Source organism: Siniperca chuatsi, linkage group LG10 (genome assembly GCF_020085105.1).
Source record: "Siniperca chuatsi isolate FFG_IHB_CAS linkage group LG10, ASM2008510v1, whole genome shotgun sequence".
Classification (NCBI taxonomy): Eukaryota; Metazoa; Chordata; class Actinopteri; order Centrarchiformes; family Sinipercidae; genus Siniperca; species Siniperca chuatsi.
In genome coordinates this window covers 1,608,246-1,624,451 of record NC_058051.1, presented here as the reverse complement: position 1 = coordinate 1,624,451, position 16,206 = coordinate 1,608,246, and the positions used below count along the sequence as shown (strand labels likewise).

The 16,206-nt window shown below is 45.3% G+C and overlaps 2 protein-coding genes across 4 annotated transcripts in view; one reads left to right on the top strand and one right to left on the bottom strand.

Annotated features, from left to right (window-relative positions):
- Nucleotides 1-992: 992 nt before the first annotated feature.
- si:ch73-70k4.1 (snake venom metalloprotease inhibitor 02D01) lies at nucleotides 993-6,855 on the bottom strand. 3 transcript variants are annotated; one of them, XM_044210924.1, is made up of 4 exons: nucleotides 6,545-6,855; nucleotides 5,105-5,252; nucleotides 3,117-3,706; nucleotides 993-1,855 (listed from the first exon to the last, which is right to left on the bottom strand). In XM_044210924.1, exons 1-4 carry the CDS (start codon nucleotides 6,664-6,666, stop codon nucleotides 1,783-1,785), a joined length of 933 nt encoding a protein of 310 aa, XP_044066859.1. In that variant the 5' UTR covers nucleotides 6,667-6,855; the 3' UTR covers nucleotides 993-1,782. The 3 variants fall into 3 exon arrangements, with proteins under 3 accessions (XP_044066859.1, XP_044066860.1, XP_044066861.1); XM_044210925.1 differs by having other exon boundaries at nucleotides 6,508-6,638; XM_044210926.1 differs by lacking the exon at nucleotides 6,545-6,855 and adding an exon at nucleotides 5,605-6,490.
- A 7,539-nt stretch (nucleotides 6,856-14,394) lies between these two features.
- Nucleotides 14,395-16,206, top strand: part of skia (v-ski avian sarcoma viral oncogene homolog a) — a 76,992-nt gene continuing 75,180 nt past the window's right edge. Inside the window, exon 1 of the mRNA XM_044210651.1 lies at nucleotides 14,395-15,840. Within this exon, the coding sequence (XP_044066586.1) occupies nucleotides 14,935-15,840 (906 nt within the window). The 5' untranslated portion in view covers nucleotides 14,395-14,934. The remainder of the gene's footprint in view (nucleotides 15,841-16,206) is intronic.

The window sequence follows — 16,206 nt, the reverse complement described above, 5'->3', positions numbered from 1 at the left end:
GTGTGTCTTGCCTGGGAGTTGGCCTCACACACCAGCACATATTCACATCCTCTGATCACCACTTACTCTGTTCATACCAGGAGACTGGAAAAGGCATTTTCTGTCTGCCTGTTTATTTGATCCAGAGAAAATAAACTTGAACTGTTTACTAGAAATTAATATTAAAAAATCTGCTGTGCATATATTAAGCCGATTAATTTACCGTCCCTTGTGCAAGACAATGTCTGCGGTACACTTCTTGCCAAGCACATTTGGAGAAAGACAGAAATATCATTTTAAATGTATTTTTAGAGTAAAGAGAGAAAATGTTTGAACTGTATGAATGTTTTTTTCAGATGGTGCAATAACTTGAATGTTTCTGAGTGAGACGAGAAGGTCGATCTCATTCAGCACAGAGCTGAAGGCAGGACGCGGTTAGCCTAGCTTAGCATAAAGACCGGAAGCAGGGGGAAAGAGCTAGCCTGGCTCTGTGTAAAGTTTAAAACTCCACCTGCCAGCACCTCACTGCTTAACATGTTGTATTTGATTCATCTGCACACAAACAAATGGACAAAATGTGTGCTTTTAGGGGGAGTTACTATAGCGTGGGTTGTGCGGCCTGTAAGAACAGGTTTTGGTTTTGGTCTCACAGTCACTGCACCCAACAAATAGCACACACAAGATACAGCATGTTGATTGGTGAGCTTTAGAGGTGTTGGAAGGTTTAGTTTTTACTTTGGACAAAACCAGGCTTCCCCCCGGCTTCTTCATGCCAAGCAAAGGTAACCACGTCCCTCCAACTGCGCTGTACTTAACACACAGAAAATAAGCACATTTCCCAAAATGCTGCTCCTTCAATGGATTCATTTTCTGTGCATCAAACTAAGAAACATGGCCGACTGAGCCGCGCCTTCAAGCTGCTCAGCTCTGTTCACTCCACCAGAAAAACGGGGTTTTGGACAAAGCTAATAGTTACGATTTGGCAAATATGTGCAAAATCACACAGAAAATATATCATATATATTTTAATGCAGTGAATGTTCCACTGTTTGACATTACATGAGACGCAATGCCTTCACATGTGAAACAAAAACTTCAATGATTCATTTTAGCTTGCAATCATTCATTCAAAACAGAATTGAATGAAACGATGTGATCATATCATCATGATAACCGAGTGGAACTTTTTAGTCAGTTGTTGTTTCTGTGCAGCTGTCTAATTCACATCTGACCAGTCTAAGGGAAAACCTGCCTCCATCGACCGGTCTCATATATTTTTGTGAAAGCAGCTTTGTGAGGAGGACGTGGCCCGGTTCCATTTTGGTCTCTCGGAGGACGAGGCAGGCTGGATTGCCAGTTTAGTTTGGAGATCCTCTCGACCAGCTGGAATCAAAGTGGACAGGCTCGAGGAGAGCCAAATTCAGGGTCTAGTGTCTAAAGAGGGCCAACTGAAATATGACAGCAGGTCCTCTGAGGGGAGTCATCAGAGTTATTGTGAGCAGAGCTTTCAAAGGACCCCTGGTGTAAAATTCTCAAAACGAACCCCCTTCCATGGCAGGAACGTTCTTCCCAACTTGCGTGTTTTTTCTCCAAAGAGGTGAACATCCTGGTTTAAGCCAGTGTGTCCAGGAGTCCCTCTGTCAGCGCACGGCCTGTGTAAGGTGTCAGTACCTCGGCGAATAGAGAGTGCTCTCTGTACGAGCTGCTCTCTGGGTGTGTCCTCCTCCATTCGATGTGATCCTGGAGCGTGCAGGGCATCTGGGCTGCTCGTAGCTCCTGGACCGCAGCCAGCGTCCTGTCGGCTCACCAGGTCACGTCCACATTCACCTCCGACAGACACTGGGCCAGGTGGCCGTCACAGTCCATCTGGGTGAACCTGGAGAGACAGGAACAAGGAGATCTACTGTTGGTACTGACAGTGAACGCGCTCAGTGTGAGGCGAACACACACTTCTCCATACTGACACATTCCGTCTGTGCTGGCCTTTTATCAAAACTCACTTATTCAGAAAACTGAGATTACAGCCATACAGGCATGTAAACCCCATTTGTTAGGTTGAAATGAAAAAGAAAATGTCCTTGTTGAGTAGTTCAACCTTTGCCTGAACAAAACTTGGCACACACGCATGCACGCACACCAACACACACACACACACACACACAGCGCAGTCAGCACAGCAGGCCGCGGTGGAGATTACTCGAGGTGACGACAGCTACGCTCGTTACTGTAACTGAGTGCAATAAAAAGGCCAATACTTTATCAATACACCTGATCAACAAGCGGAAACATGTGAACATGTAGAGAGCGATGTTTTAATCTGCTCTGTCTCATGTTTTACACAAGCACAGCGAGCTAGCTCGGCTAATAGTGAACTGCTACAAGCTCAAAGAAGCTGTCTGTACGCAGTCTGACTGTTTCTCTCTGCTGATGTCAGGAATATGATTTATTAACTGAAACTTATTTACTTTACTGACATTTTAGATTTGGTTCCGCTGAAATATTATTGAGTTTATATAGTGACGTTATATTTAAAATATAAATCAATTCTAATCCTAAAAATAAGAAAAACCCCAGTTCTTTAGAAATGAAAAGGAACTGGTAAGAGTATTGATAAATAACCGGGCCGATAAGAGTATGGATAACATAAAGACACAACCCTAACGACCCCCCCACCCCCCCACACACAGCTGGTTAGGGGCTTCACCCTGACTTTGGGAGGATGAGTAAATCACAGTTCAGATCCCTTCACTATAAGCCTTGTTTAACTAATGTTATTTAGTGATTATTATTTTTTATGGCGCTCAGTACGATCACCCACTGAAATGTGAAGGGTTACTTCAGGACGTCGCGCTGACTTCATCAGTGAGCTTTTTGGTTCACTTTTCTTCCTGCTAATGTCCGAGTGTAATGTGAAAAACTACAACCTGTGTGTTTTTTTTTAATAAATACTGTTATGATAATAGTCTCACATTATGTAAAATGCAGTTTTTAGTCAAATAACATCACATTTTCTTGGGGGAGGACCGCCTCTACGACCACACGACCCCCCCAGAGGGAGAAATGAGGACAGAGACGACAGATGGAAGAGAAAGAATCCTTACGTTAGTAAGAGAATAAAAGTGAGTTGCATCTCTTACCCAACAGGGAACACCAGCAGGCACAGGGGGCAGCTCTGCAGCTCCCCTCCTCCTCCTGCTGCTCCTCCTCCTCCTGCTGCTCCTCCTCCTCCTCCTCCATCGTCTCCTCTGACACTCCTCTGCACCTCCTCTTGCTCTCGATCCTCCACCACCTCCTCCTCCTGCAGAGAAACTCGGCTGTCAGACACCCTCACCTGGTTTGTGAGAAGCGGTGTGTTGGCTGAACTGGTGTCTTCTTCTCGCTCTCCCCCTTTCCTCCCCTCTTCTCCCCCAACGCTCGAGGATCCTGCTGATGATGCCGCCTCCTCCCAGCTGCGGAGGGACAGCCGCGGTCTTTTGGTGAGGGCTTGAAGGGACGTTGTCCCGCCATCATGACTTTGCCTGCTGTGAGAGGACAGCTGTCTGTCAGGTGGGTCTGGTTCAGGCTCAGGTTTGGTCTGTACTGAGAGGTCCCGCTGGGAGGAGCTGAACCTGAGAAGATCGGGACTCGATGAAGTCCTCTGAGAAGGTGGACAGGGTTCAGGGAAGGCAGCGACCTCTTCACTGAGGTCACACCGGCGCTGGTCATCTAACTGCGGTGCCGTGGGTCTCTGAGGTGACGTGGAAAGAAAAACGTGGAAAGAAAAAATGTAACAGTTTAGCAACCAAGAAAGCCTCACAGCATGCATTTCTCAAATGGACAGCATAGAGATGAACACCTGTTTTAGCAACCTGGTTCCTGTTAATCCAAGAGTGAAAGGAAGGCTCTTCATCACAGCAGAGTCACAGCCAGCAGTTTATCACTGTATGTCAAAGCTGCTTTGTTGATGCGTGATAAAGCCGTTATTAGTGAGGACTATTTTGGAAAGCGCTCACCAGTGGTGCATACAGGGAAGCTGCGACATCCAAAGTTGAAGAGACGGCTACATTCATGAGCTTTGTAGTCACAAAATCAAATCCAGAAGAATAACAATAACCACACGCTAATGTTGTGAAAACAATAATGCCAGTCTCGTCATTTTTAACACTAAGACGTCTGCTCTTTAGCAGCTGGCAGCAACAACTGCACCACCAGGCACCAATAACATAACGGAGATCCAGCTACCACAAACTCTATGCAGTAGTTTGTAGCTAAAACATGCAAAACAACCGGTATGGTCCTTTGAGACTTTATATTGCGGTCATTAATAGAGGCAGTGTACCAACACAACACATAAAGGCTAATAAAGGCCGGGTAAAAAACACTTACCTCTACTAAAACAGCTCACGTCACACTCACCATCAGTTATTATTTCCAATCTGCCATTTTTTCATTTGCTGTAAAGCTAAAGTCAATGAAATGCAACACTTCCTGCAGATGTTTCATTTTAAAACATCCAAAGTCTACTGCAAATGGGACGGTTTCTGAACATTTAGCCACTGGAGGACTTTTAACGTGAAACATCTGTGCAGGAAGGGTCGAGGTTATCGACGGTAATGATCCATGGAAGCAACTGGAAACAACTGGTTAATAAAGACTCTGTTAGAGAAGAGAAACTGAGAGTACCTTACACTGAATTTACCAAGACAACAGGTGAACGTGAAGCGGGTTTTGAATTGGGGAAATTAGGAATAACGGCCTGTCTCTGATGTAAAACCCTGCTTCTCTCTACAGCTCAGTAAATGCTTTCTACTGGAGACTTCAGAATAAGAATACGGAGGATGGACTAGAAACTATAATTGTTTTTTTACACTATCTACAAGATGCACAACAATGGACTAAAGAAAGAAATGATTCACTTCTTCGAGACACTGTCAGCACTACACGGATTTCTCCCTGTGACACATTCACTGATAATAACTATCTACACCTCTCAGGCTGGAGCACACGTCACTACCGTCTACGCAGCAACACTTTTATACATCTGAACTTTGAACATTTGGAACTCTTGCGTGTTGATGTGAGTCTTGTCGTGAGTTTCATCATATTCGCTACATGAACTGCGTAATGAGGTGCATTGGTAACGTACCGCTGTGGATGGATGTGGAAGATCAGGAACCAGGTCCCAGTGCTGGTCCTCCAGGTGCGGCAGAGCAGACGTCAGTGCCGACGCCCACAGAGCCTCCACAGCAGGCAGCTGCTCTCTGTTCCACCACACTGCTGCAGGAACCGCTGACCTGTAAACCAGATATTACTTACTGTCTGTTTCACACAACTGCCGCTGTCTCCGCTGATGAAACCCCCGCCTTATCTTTACAGAGAAATGTGTTGGATTTGAACAGACTCAACAGTTTCCAGATGTATAAAAACTAGATTTAATCTTCCAAAACCCAAGAGGGGAGAGCAGGATATGATGATGTTTTTAAATGATTTTGTATGCATTTTTAATCTGTCAATCAAATTATTAATGAAACTGCTCTTTGATCTGGTGCACAGCGTCTGCCTGTGTAAATAACAGAGCGAGAGAGAGAAGCACATATACATCCAGCCCAGCGTGTATTCAGAGAGTAAAGGCTAAAGTGTACTTGCATTTCCAGAAACAAGAAGGTCATTTCTTAAAATCAGCTGTATTAAAATGTTTCCTCTATCACAGATTCTGCAATATTTTGTGGAGTTAATTTAATGAATGGCTGCTCCACATCAGACTACTCTCCTGCGGTTTTCCTTTACTTGGCATCGACCACTGTGTGCCCATTAGGTTGTTTGTATTTGGGATGTAGTTATGACTTTATTGGGTGCACCTGTGCAATCTAATACAACAGCCGTGCACATTTCCAGCACACTGTCTTTAACCTTTAATCTTCATTTATTTATTTATTCTTTTTCCTTTTTTGAGGGGCTGGTTTTCAGCACACAGTTTATTTTCTTTTCCTCTTCTGTTACCTTAAGCATGGTCTGAGCTGATCAGAAGAACCTTGCAGGTTAAAATCAGTTTTGCTGTGTCCTGTAACGCAGCCCCGCAGGGAAATGTTATGTTAATATTTCTGAAAGATTAGGATGTGCACCTTTCACTCGGCATGCAACGAGTCCACAAACCTGCTTTCAAATCATTAAAATGTCGCGTTTTTAAGTTTCTGGTTTGCCCTCTCCGTCTTCCTTAATCCAGACCGCACCCTTAAGAACTAAGAGGCAGTTCTAAAAGTTGAGCTTTGTGTCTAAACAGATGTGTATTGTTAGATCACGAACATGCCGAATTTTCCAGAGGCACCCACTTGTTCCTGAAAGGTCTTCAGGTATATTCTGTCACTCATGTATTTCCGCTGATAAGCAAGAAAACACTAAACTGCTGAGATTTGAATGGAGATTGGTTCTCTCGTTCGGCGTTTCGTTTTTTCGCCAGGCGAAGGCTTTATTAAAGTCACTAGTTAAAACAGAGTAGAACAAGAAAAGGAACCAGCCTAGGCCCGGTTCACAGGGACACTCTTGATGTACTTTACGTGAAAAGTGGCGCGGAGCGCTGGACACCCACCGCCCGGGCTCTGCCGCTGCACGGCTGCTCTGCAGGGGGCCCCTGGGGGACGTTTCCGGCTGGAGCTCATCGACAGACGATTTCTTTCGTTTAAGTTTAGACTTTGAATAATTTTCAGCCATGTCATTAAGTTACTTTTCAAAACAGCTTCCGAAATTTCGCGCTAGTGTGAGTAACGGGGACTTCCTTATTCCCGAAAGCTGACGTCACGTGATTCTAGCCAATCAGAAGAAGTCAGAATCATATTGCTCATTAATCTGTGAAAAACATCGTGTAAAATGGGAACATAAACTGAGGGCTCGCCACCTTATGCACTCACTTCCTGCTGCATTTGTTTAACGTGCTAATAACTAGTTGCAGTGAGCACAGCCCCCCCCCTGCACCCAAACCCAGATCTGAAAATGTGACCCCCACCCTGCCCACACACACCCTCCTCTCTTTAAAGAAACCGCTCCTGGATTTCTGCTCAGTGCTCACTGATGCGCACAAACCTGTTTAAGAAGACAGTTATATCTGCGCAGTTAGGCGCCCTACCTGTTAACTGTCAGATGCACTTAGTTGATGGAAAATGTTGCATTCACTTATATATCATATTTGGATACATTTAGATTTGCACAATAATGCCACTGCAGTAAATATCGACAGTCCAGTGGCTGACATGGAAGGTGAACAGAGAACTCATATTAATCTGGCAGACACAATAGAATCTATTTTGATTATCCAGGGAAAAAATGCGTGCGTAATTATGCATAGTTATAATTATAGACTGTATAGGTGCAATGCACAAACCTGCTGCTGCATGACAACTGGTATTTATATACTCTACAAGAAGTGAGTGTCGAGGTTCGAGTGTGCACCTCAACCAACAAGCCGTGGAAACTGATCTATGTGCTTCAGGTCGTCTAAGCGGTTGGAACTAAGTGTTAAAAATCAGCCAGTGATAACATGCAGGGTGCGTTTGCCTCCTCAAGCTGCGTGTATAACTCTGTTTATTCTTTTCTGTATGTATGTATGTATGTATTATTGCCGCCGTGCACTCTTACAACAGCCTTCTCTCCCCATACCATTTGCATACACTGCCTGAGACTCCTGGCTCTGAAACTGTTACCCAATAAATATAAATCCCATCATAGTGTGACAGTTCAGTAATAGAGAAACATGCACTCGCTGTGTACTGGACTGTGGTGGCTGAATCACAGAGATTGTGCACAGCTTCCGCTATATCAGAAAGGCAACAGATATTAGAAAGCTTTAAAAATGCCTTTACATTTAGTTAAACTATTGTATGTTTTGTTGAGGAAGTTGCTCCTTTTCTATGACAGCGCCTCACAATTGGAAAATGACTGCACATTTTTCCAGGGCTGGCATCAGACCTTTTCTGGCCTTGAGCAGAATTTGGCTCACAAATCAAGATTTCTTTCAAAATCATACTGAAAAATAACAATAGTGGTATAAGACGTGTGATGTAAACAAATCCGAATCCAGTGTTTAGGGAAGAAAATTGTGTTTTTTGACTCTGTCCTCCACAAAACGATTAGTTAGCATGTAAAATAAACTTTGCAATGTGCATCAATTAAAATCACTGAAAAGAAAGAACAGATATTAACTTGAGTGCTGCCTGCCAGCCTGCTCAGGAAGCCTTTACTACCTTGCTTAGTCTGCTGCAGCCCGGCCCGGATGAGCTGCAGAAAACGGATGAATGGATGGAGTTCATCAAAGTGCAAGATTCTCTCAAAATGTGATTAGGCTCTGACTTTGAAGACGAAACAACATGACAAAGAGACGCGTATGGTCTGCTGTTTGACTGTATCACCAAATCAATCGTCAACTCTCACTTTTAATACGCAAGATATTATGTCACTCTTGCACGAGGATTTCTATTCAGTGCACGCTAAAGAAGGTTACATCATACAAGAATGCTAACTGTAACGATGATACTTTGTTCCCTCTGCTAGGACACACATAAAGTGGAAAGGTGAAGTCATAATAATGGTGGGACTTTCTGAGCCTTTTAAGCTTTTGGCCAGAAGAGAGGGACCAACGGAGAGTGGCTACAATTATGCAATGGAAAAAGACAAGGGAAAGCTGGACTGAGCGGAAGGAAAAGAAAAGAAAGGAAAGAGGAGAGCATTATTGAAAAGAATGGAAAACAGCACTATGGGAAAACCTGCCACATTGAAATAAGGTGAGAGCATTTTTTTGGAAACAGTGCCCCAAACGATGAGTATTCCAGAAGGACTGCTCCTGAATTGCTGACATTGGCCAATCCGTTTTTTCTACCTCGACCACAGAGGGGAAGAAACACAAAAGCAGAGCAGTGGGCCAGGCCTGTGGTACATAGTGCTACTCTGGGAAAAAGCAATCCGGCGCCTGGAAAGAAACAGTTACGTCATCCGTCCCACGTGATGCTGTGTTGTGCTCCGCTGCCATGGTGACTGCGAAGATGATGAGGAGAATAAAATTGAGGTAGCAGCAGCCTTAACAGTTTAATTTAAAGAAATACATGAAGTGTTTGGGAGGTTATACCACCAGTCAACTTCTCCATGGAGTGATGAGGACAGAAACACGAAACCACTCAGGTGCTCCAGGTAGACGGCAGAAAACGTTGCTGTTCTCTGAGTCATACCTGTTGCTTATTTACTAGCTTCATTATCTTCCTCCCCCATGGACATAAAGCCACAGTAAGCTCCCTCCATCGTCCCTGGGCAACATGTTGAGCCTCCTCCGAAGTTAAGTTTATATCAGCTTTGGTTTCCTGACCTGTACATTAGGATGGACTTGCTGTTTTAAAGATGGAACTTGGCTTTTAGGCTGTATTGCTTGGACTTCCAGATGTTGCAGAGTTAGGAAAACCTGCTACAAACATGTCCTTCTGTGTCCCACTGTACCAGAACTGTTCTGGCCGTTTTGTAAAGCTTTGGACATGGGTCAGGTTCACTTTTGGTTATTTTGAAATGTAATTTTGTCATGGAATAGTTAGTTATTATTATTGTACATTTGATCTGGGAAATTAAAGGAATGACTCAACATTTTGGGAAATTCCCTTTCTTTCCAAGAGTGAGACGAGAAGATCGACTCCAATCTCACGTCTGTGTGTTAAGTACGAAATTAGATGAGTCAAGATGTGGTTAGCTTAGCTTAGCATAAAGACTGAAAGCAGGGGAAAACCGCTAGCCTGGCTCCGCCTCAAGTGAAAAATACACTTCAAGCTGACAAATTAACACTTTGTATCTGGTTTACTAGTATGGATGGTGTAGTTGGGTTTATTTTTGGAACTGTTTGTAGGAGAGGAGCCACATACTGAAATCGATTCAAAGTGAAAGTTGGAAATTCCCTGTTAGTATGTTGTAATTTTGACCACACAAACCCCAGAACTTCTCCAGTCTGCCCCCGCTGCTGTTAAAGGTCGGTTCAGACTCAAAGAGAGTAGCAGGTCATTTATTTATACATTCTTCAAAGTTACGTTTGGTTGGGTGGTCCTTCAATGAAGAGAAGGGACCACTTGAATACCTAAAAGCCTCAGTGTGCTTCACACAAAGAGTTTTTCTGTAACCCCCCCCCCATTTTGGACAGTGGGATTTCAGGGAGGCGTTCGAGAACTTTTGTAACTTTTCAAAACAGACAATTTGACAATCGTGCCCACTTTACAGCAGTCGGCCGCGTGCGTGCAGGTGTGAAAGTAAAGTCGTTTGCCTGAGTTCTTGTCCAAACTGTGAAATCCTGGATGTCACAGCTTCCTTGGACACAACAACAGGCTTTCAAAACAGTTCTACTTGCAACTGCATTGCCATGCAATGATGGAGTGACTTTGCTAAAAACGTTATGCAATGCAGCTTTCGCTGCGACGAAGAAAGGGAGAAGACTTGGAGTCATGGCCGTCACATCCAGCAAGACCTTCATGTTCACCATGAGCAGCAGATAATGTGCGAGGAGAGGGAAGGGCAACAAATAAAAAGTATGCAAGCACATGATGAGCACAGATGAGCTAATGGGGGGGGGGGGAGCAAGAGGACAAGCACTGCACGCGACAGGCTTGGCATGCACTCCATACTGTCTAGAAGCTTTGGCCTTGATAGGACCAGAAGCCTGAAGGAAGCACAGGCTTTGTATCTCACCTGTATCCATTACCACTTAATGTACACACACAGACAGCGGGACAGTATGCCAGCTTAGTACTGTAGGCCCACATCCAGCCTGGAGCTGCCAGAGCTCAGTGCTGGCTGAAAGGACGGTTTCATGCCAGACTGATAAGCCCGGCGGAGGCTCTGGCCCCCCCTCAGCAAAGGTCACTCACAGTATCTGCCAGCTGAACGGGACAGAGCCCAGCCTCCTGGGCTGCAGCACTGGAACCAGTGGGTCACCACTCAGTAGGGTTTTAGTCATATACTGGACAGATATTAGACTTTATTTAAACTGATCTGATCCTTTCAGTGTCTTTTACCTCAGATACGATGATGCGCTGCAGCTGATTTAGTACATTTGAACTACAGACATAAAGAAGCAGTTTTGGGAAACACACTCATTTGCTTTCTTGCAGACAGTGAGATGAGAAGATGAATATCAGTCTCATATCTCTGTATTAAGTACAAAGCTGGAGGCGAGATGTGGTTAGCCTAGCTTAGCATAAAGACCGGAAGCAAGGGGAGACAGCTAGCCTGGCTCTGTCCAAAGTTCAAAAATAAATAACTCCCTCTAAAACCACAAATTATATTATGCGAAGGCTCCATGCCGGTAAACATTTTCCAAGGCTATGTGTCTGAATGAAATGAACAGTGTGCGTTTTTGTCGCTGGAACTGAAATGATTTGTTCCAGAAGAAGAAGGGACAAACCAATCACTGGCTCTAGATAGGGCGACTGAGGCAACTGTGTTCCAGCAAAACTGAGTTCATCTCAAAGGCCCAAGACATGACTATGAGGTTCCACGAGTGCAGGTATATTAACAAAATAATCGCAAAAACCTTATAAAAGAGCATCATCATACTGTTGTTGCAGCCCACTCCTAAACCCACAACTGGTCACATAGTTTGCATAATGCAGAAAAAACAGATCACACTCTGGCCCTGACACTGGCGTGTACTACAACTGCACCAAACCGTCATGGACAAACCCATCATCACACTCAAAAGACAGAGAAACTGAAGGACTCTTTTGTACATGCAGAACACGGCACCATTGGCTCGCTACCGCCACCTACAGGACACCAACCTTGTGGCCATTGTTCAGTCTGCCCCCTCTCCAAATGCATCAAGGACACCAGTTACAACCCAGTTACTGGCAAAACTGTTACATTATCCACCCTCAGGGCCATGTGTGCCATTGAGTGTCTCTGCCCTAAACTGTGTCAACAGACAGGACGAATCAAACGCACTCGCCACACATTTTATTCAGCAGGGACGCTCTTCCACGGACTTGAAGTTCTGGGCCAGTGAACTCATCACGATCACAAGTAGAGGTGGGGATCTTGATCAGAGGCAAAATGGAAATTTTGCCATGCTCAAAGAGGAACTAGATCGCTCTTGTAATAAATGTGTATATAGTTATGTGTGTTGTGTGTTTTCACTTTGTCCTCATCACGTCCTTTTTCTCATGTTTATTAAATGGGCTACCTTCAGATTAATACTAGTTTCACCATGTCCACCCTTTCAAATATTGTAAATTGTTTTTGTGTTAAAATATGTCTAGTTGGAAGGTCAGTACTTTTTTTAATCAATAATGCAAGCATCCCATTACTGTTATATAGTCATGGGTTTATATTATGACGTATTTACTGCGTCACCTCCTCCTTTTTCTCTATTTCGAGAGACGTAAACTTCCTGATGCTGCCTGAGGAAGAGCGCCAAGCTGAAACGTGTTGCAATCCAGAGAATCTGCCGATCCGAGTTCTCCATGCCATTAATGTTAATATAATATTACGCATCTCACTTTTTGTGCATTATTCGGCTCCCCTCTCTTCTGTTATTAGTGTTATTACTGACCTGCTTATTCCTGTTTGACAGCAGTATGCTGTATTTCAATCTGCACGTTCACAAACTGAATCTTAGATTTTTCCCTCAGACTCTGCAGGCCTGCAGTGGAGGATCCTTCCAGGTCTTGCCCCCCCCCCCTCCCCTCCCCCCCCAACATCATGTTGCAGTTACAGCAGTGTTTGGCTAGGGGACGCCACAGGAGCAGCAAACTGCTTCACCAGCACTGGAGTTGAACTTGTTCTGGACACATGACCTCCTGAAGTTGAGTTACTAGGTTTCGATTATTAGTCAGTAAACTCTGACCTGTGCTTTACTGTAACTTCTTCCCTCCCTGTAACAAGATTCAGAGAGATAATGTGTCAAAGTTGGGTTTTACGTACATAAGTCAACCTTAGAAACAACTGGATATTTCAGAAAGAAGTGTGCTGTTATTATGATGAACAATCAGCATAACTGTATTAATACACATCTAATCCAATGGAAATGTGAAGCTTTTGTAACAATGCATTTCTTAGAGCAAACTGTGTAAATCTACATATTCTGTAAAAAGGGCCTTTGTGGATTTGCAGAGAGATTACAGTTCCTATGGGTCAAATACTAAATAAATAGAATAATTAAAGAATTAAAAATATATAGCTATATTTTTGACCGCCTCCTAACAGTTTCTAAAAGCTAATCTGTGAAAACAAAATCTCCTTCAGCAAGCAAGATTGCAAGATTGTCTCTCAAGGTCGCCAACACATGAAACTTGTTTATTCGCGGCTACTTGCCAAACAATTTTAACACATTGGAGCAGAAGAAAAAATAAATAAACCGCAGTCAGTCGAGCAATGTGCGTTTCCCCTTCCGAAGCTCAGTGTGCCTTGTCTCGCAGAACACCACCCGTCCTCTCCGGGCTTTTCTCTCCGCGGCCGTGAACCAAAAGAAGCGCTCTCCAGTCCTCTGCGACGTTCACGGCCCACCAGAAAGACGGTACATATGAGCTTCCTGTGTGGAAATCCCGTTCACCTCAGGTTTCAGCAGGTTTCACTTCTGACGTCGCCGTGAACACATCAGCAGTCACATGTGGAAAACTGCATGTTGACAGTCAATAACTGTATTACAAGTCGGCGATACATGCCCTCGCACACGATATGAAGCAAATTTTCTGTTTCAGCACCAAACACTTTCTCAAGCACATGGTATAAATACTACAATGTTAGAAAAATAAATTACAACAAAAGTCACGCATTCAAAAATAAAAGTACAGAAGTATTAGTAAGAACATATATGTACGAAATGCCATTAGCACAATGAAATATTGGTACATTTAAGAAGTATTAAGAAGTAGAAATCTAAAAAAAAAAAAAAATAGGCTACTCCATTACAGTTACAGTCCTGCATTCAAACGTGTCTTAGCACCGCAATATACATAAGTATCAAAAGTAAAAGTACTCATTTATACCATTATATTATTATATATGCATTGCATTAGCCTGTATGCTTTGTGTGTAAAATCTTAATCAGCCAATAGCTGTCAAATTAATGTATTCTGGTGCAGTAGAAGAACAAAGTCACATAGAGTCATGAATAGCCAACTTGAGTAAGTTGATGTCACTTTCCCCCCACAGGACCTGAACGCAGCATTCGTCTTCCCCTCTCCCCCTTCACTTGTTTCTCTTCTTCTCTGCTCTCTGCAGGGCAGTAGGGGGTGATGGCTTGTTCCTGGAAGAGCCCAGCCTGCCTGCAGAGTCACTCACATTCCTGGCTGGGATTCAATGACTGAGCCAGACACATAAACACAGAGGGAGGGGGGAGGAGGGGGAGGAGGGGGGGGGGGGGGGGGGCGTGAGAGAGAGGGAGAGAGAGAGAGAGAGAGAGAGAGAGAGACGGAGCGCGAGCCATAGACTGGGGACGAGAGAGAGAGAGAGAGAGAGAGAGAGAGAGAGCGCGAGGCACGGAGCGCGAGCAGGCTGGCTCTCAGACTCCTCTGCACGCAGTCAGAGTGAACTGCGGGGGCAGAGCGAGCGGGTTGCTGCAGTCCTCGACAGCGGAAAGATCCTCAAATAAGGATTTCTTTTTTTTTTATCGAGCTGTATCGACTCACAACTCCCGCTTTTGTTTCATTTTCGCCTCCTGCTTCGTTCTGGGATTCAACAAACGGAACTTTTCGCTTCTCTGGAGTTTGGGGGGGCCGTCTCTTTCAGTTATGGACAGTCGGCGACCCGCTGCAGGGAGCGACTGGCCGGTGTTCACTCAGTAGTCGCAGGAATAAAACTGTAAACTCGCCGTCTGGGACTTTTTACTGGATGTTTGATGAAGCGCTTCGCAGTTTTGGTCAGTTCTGGGACACCGTGGATTTACCAGGTTCAGGAACGGATAGATACTCGCGATTCCCGGGCGACGACAAGAAGGATTTACGCTTCTAAAGTTGCAGGAAAAACATGGAGACTGTAAGTCGGCAGAGCTTCCAGCCTCATCCGGGACTGCAACAAACTCTCAAGCAGTTTCACCTCAGCTCTATGAGCTCTCTGGGCGGACCGGCGGCTTTCTCTGCCCGGTGGCAACATGAGCTCCTCTTCAAGAAGGACGGCAAGGAGCCCGAGCCGGTTCTGCAGCATCTGCCGCCGCCGGTAATGCCGGGCCCGCTGTTCATCCCATCGGACCGCTCCACGGAGAGGTGCGAGACGGTGCTGGAAAGCGAGACCATCTCGTGCTTCGTGGTCGGCGGGGAGAAGCGCCTGTGCCTGCCGCAGATCCTCAACACGGTGCTGCGGGACTTCAGCCTGCAGCAGATCAACTCAGTGTGCGACGAGCTGCACATCTACTGCTCCCGGTGCACGGCGGACCAGCTGGAGATCCTCAAAGTCATGGGGATCCTGCCCTTCTCGGCGCCGTCCTGCGGCCTCATCACCAAGACGGACGCTGAGCGGCTCTGCAACGCCCTGATCTACGGAGGCGCCTACCCGCCGCGCTGCAAGAAGGAGCTGAGCGGAGGCTCGCTGGAGCTGGAGCTCACCGAGAGGAGCTTCAAAGTCTACCACGAGTGCTTCGGCAAGTGCAAGGGCTTGTTCGTGCCGGAGCTGTACACCAGCCCCAACGCAGCGTGCATCCAGTGCATGGACTGCAGACTCATGTACCCGACCCACAAGTTCGTGGTGCACAGTCACAAGGCGCAGGAGAACAGGACTTGCCACTGGGGCTTCGACTCGGCCAACTGGAGGGCGTACATCCTCCTGGGCCAGGATTACACGGGGAAAGAGGAGAAGGCCCGTCTGGAGCAGCTCCTGGATGAGATCAAGGAGAAATTTGACTTCGCCAACAAGTACAAGAGGAAAGCATCGTCCAGGGTGAGTGGCTCCTCGTGCTGCACGTCCCCGCGGAGCTCTGATCCATTTGTTCTCTGTTTGCATTTCACAATGCAATGCATAAACTGGATGCTGAGGATGTGGGAAATATAAACACACGGAAAAAAAAAGTACACGAGCTGCATTTTCGTGTACTTTTTTTTCGTGCGTTTATATTTCCCACATCCTCAACATCCAGTTTATTGTGAATTTTCTTTCTTTTCTTTCTTTCACTCTCCTGCCCCCTCCTCCCTCCCTCCCCCTCAGCCCAGCGCTTGTTTTGAAGTTGCTTTTAAAATACAATATTTTGTCCAAACCTTCCAGTGCACTAATGTTGATCCATGTAGTGTGGCCGCCAAGCTGGACCCT

Coding starts and splice junctions, on each gene's coding strand:
- si:ch73-70k4.1 (XM_044210924.1), bottom strand. CDS start 6,666: ATGGCTGAAAATTATTCAAAGTCTAAACTTAAACGAAAGAAATCGTCT. Junction 5,253..6,544: donor GCAGCGGCAGAGCCCGGGCG/GTGGGTGTCCAG, acceptor TCTGGTTTACAG/GTCAGCGGTTCCTGCAGCAG. Junction 1,856..3,116: donor CTGCTGGTGTTCCCTGTTGG/GTAAGAGATGCA, acceptor CTGTCTCTCCAG/GTTCACCCAGATGGACTGTG.